General features: G+C 31.2%; 1 protein-coding gene across 1 annotated transcript in view; it reads right to left on the bottom strand.

Annotated features, from left to right (window-relative positions):
• Positions 1 to 877: 877 nt before the first annotated feature.
• Positions 878 to 2444, bottom strand: part of LOC107834914 (uncharacterized) — a 2804-nt gene continuing 1237 nt past the window's right edge. The window contains exons 3-4 of the mRNA XM_016666927.1: positions 1624 to 1896; positions 878 to 1176 (exon numbers count right to left, since the gene is read on the bottom strand). Coding sequence (XP_016522413.1) covers positions 917 to 1176; positions 1624 to 1896 — 533 coding nt within the window. The 3' untranslated portion in view covers positions 878 to 916. The remainder of the gene's footprint in view (positions 1177 to 1623; positions 1897 to 2444) is intronic.

Raw genomic sequence — 2444 nt, 5'->3', positions numbered from 1 at the left:
CATAAAAATAAGTAAATATTAAAATTATTGCTACAATGTCATCTTAATATGGCAACATACAGTTCTATATGTTGCTATAAATCACATGTTGAGTTACTAGAACCAAACACTAATAATGAATCTTAAACAAAACTGACAGGTCAGATTTACCATCAAGCCATTAAACCATAATTAGAAAATAAATGACATTTTACTATTATGTAAAATTGATAACAAAACTTCAAAACAGGACTGATAACTACAATTCAGGCCCTGTCAGATTATTTCTAAATATAAATTATTTATCAACCAGGAGGTTCAGACTGAACGACTCAGGAAGAGTTTTTAAAATCAGACTGAAAGAACTCAAGAAAATCACAGAAACAGTCAGAATCTGATCAGGTGTTAATCATATTGTTTCTTACTGTGGATCACTGCATTTATTTATTTATTTATTTATTTATTTATTTATTTATTTATTTATTTAGTCTTTACTACCAAGATGGTAATAAGCAAATTAACAGAAAGTCTTGCTGCTCAGCATCAAAGAAGGACTGGATTGATTTTTTTTTCACAGACAATAAGAACTGATTTGTTTTATGTCAATAAGAACATAAAATAAATCAGTTCTTATCGTCACAAAATAAGATAAGTTCTTATTTTATGACAATAGGAACTTATCTTATTTTATGTCAAATCACATTTTACATAAATTACACAAGCAAAACTTTATAATATGAAGAATATAGCACTAAAAATACAAGAGAAACATGCAGCTGATTGGGGCAATAATGACTTTAGTTTGTCTTAGAAGATAATCAATAAATCATCTTATATAATTATTATATATAATAAACAACATGAAACATTTTAATGTTCAATAAAAAGTCTTCAGTTGTACATTGTAAATAATCATTCTATGTTTATAACAGATGATCTACTTACTGACAGTCAATGACAGATCATCACTCCACTGTGTGAACTGATAGTTTCCTCTTCCTCTGCACCTGAATCTGTCACCATTTCTAGCTGAGATGTTCTTGTATTCATCAAATGATGGAGAGTTTCTGTCATTTATTTCCCATTCATACATCCACTGAGATCCTCCTCCTCTGATCTCACATCTCAGAGTGACCGTCTCTCCACTGAATATCGGAGGCCAGTTGTGTTTCCAGGTTATTGTGGGTTTAATGGAAACTGTTGACATAAAGAATCTCTGGTTAGAAATGTAACAATAATAAAGTCAGAAGTAAATCATTTGATCTTTTTCAGGAGGGAATCATTCACTGAATTCAAAGATCAAATTTATATAAGAAAAAAATATTTAAATGGAATAAATTAGGGTATTAAATAAAATTATTAATACAAATGTGTCTTCTAAACATATAGAAGTAATATTTATTGTAAAACATGGCAGAAATAATAATACCACCTTCAGTTTAAAAACTTTTAAACTTAATAAATAGATTTCATAGCAGGTTGATGTGAGATTTAAATAATAAATACATGCAATAAAATCTTGTGTAACATCATTAGGTAAAACAAAATTACACTTTACATTCCAAAAATGAAATGCTTTTATAAACATATTTACAAGTTCAAGATAATTTGTTTGTTTCATTGATGAACAGAAACTAAACTCACCAGTTTTCCATATGGTGACCTCTCTGCTGGTTTCAGTGTAGAAAACTGGACCTCCTCTTCCTCCTCTTCCTCCTCTGCAGCTGTAAACACCTTCATCTGAGATGATGAAGACTCCATCTGGTTCACTGATTTCTACTGGCTGATCTGGATCCTGTCTGAACCAGTAAATCCTCCAACCATCACCGATGTCCACAGAGCATCTCAGTGTTACACTGCCCCCTGCTGGTATGATCGTTTGTCTTTCTGTCATTGTGGCTCTGGCTTTATTAGTTGCTGATCGAGGAAAAGACAAAGATCAATACAACTATTGACTCATTTATCTGTCAAATGTTATTATACAGCAGTACATGTGGTTGTTATGGATTCACATATTTATTGAAATTTAACACTAAAATAATCTTTTCTCATAAACATGAAGTTTGTTGACATTAGAGCATCTTCTGTTGATCAACATATTAATTAATTGATAAATTACAGAAATCATAATAATCTGACTGTGATTGAATCAAATCATGTTGTATCAAATCCCAGTCAGAGCTGAGCTGAACCAAACTACTGAACCAGAACATCTTCTAATGTTCTGCTGCAGTCAGGAGAACTGGGCTGGAAATCAGCTCTACTGCACAAATCACTTCTCAGTCCTTCAACAAGGAAAGCTCTGCTGACAACTAAACGTTGAAATTCTCCTTCAAATATTTAAACTTTCTTTCACCTTTAAAAGTCGTTTTCAAAGTTCCTACAGGCTTTCCAATGAATTTCACTGTTGGTTTATTTATTGTTTGTGTTTATTTATTATTAACAACAGTTACTGTAACAGGAAA

This window comes from Poecilia formosa, unplaced genomic scaffold (assembly GCF_000485575.1).
Source record: "Poecilia formosa unplaced genomic scaffold, Poecilia_formosa-5.1.2 Scaffold845, whole genome shotgun sequence".
NCBI classification, from domain to species: domain Eukaryota; kingdom Metazoa; phylum Chordata; class Actinopteri; order Cyprinodontiformes; family Poeciliidae; genus Poecilia; species Poecilia formosa.
The sequence above is the reverse complement of the archived record's forward strand: the minus strand, read 5'-3'. Positions and strand labels throughout refer to the sequence as shown.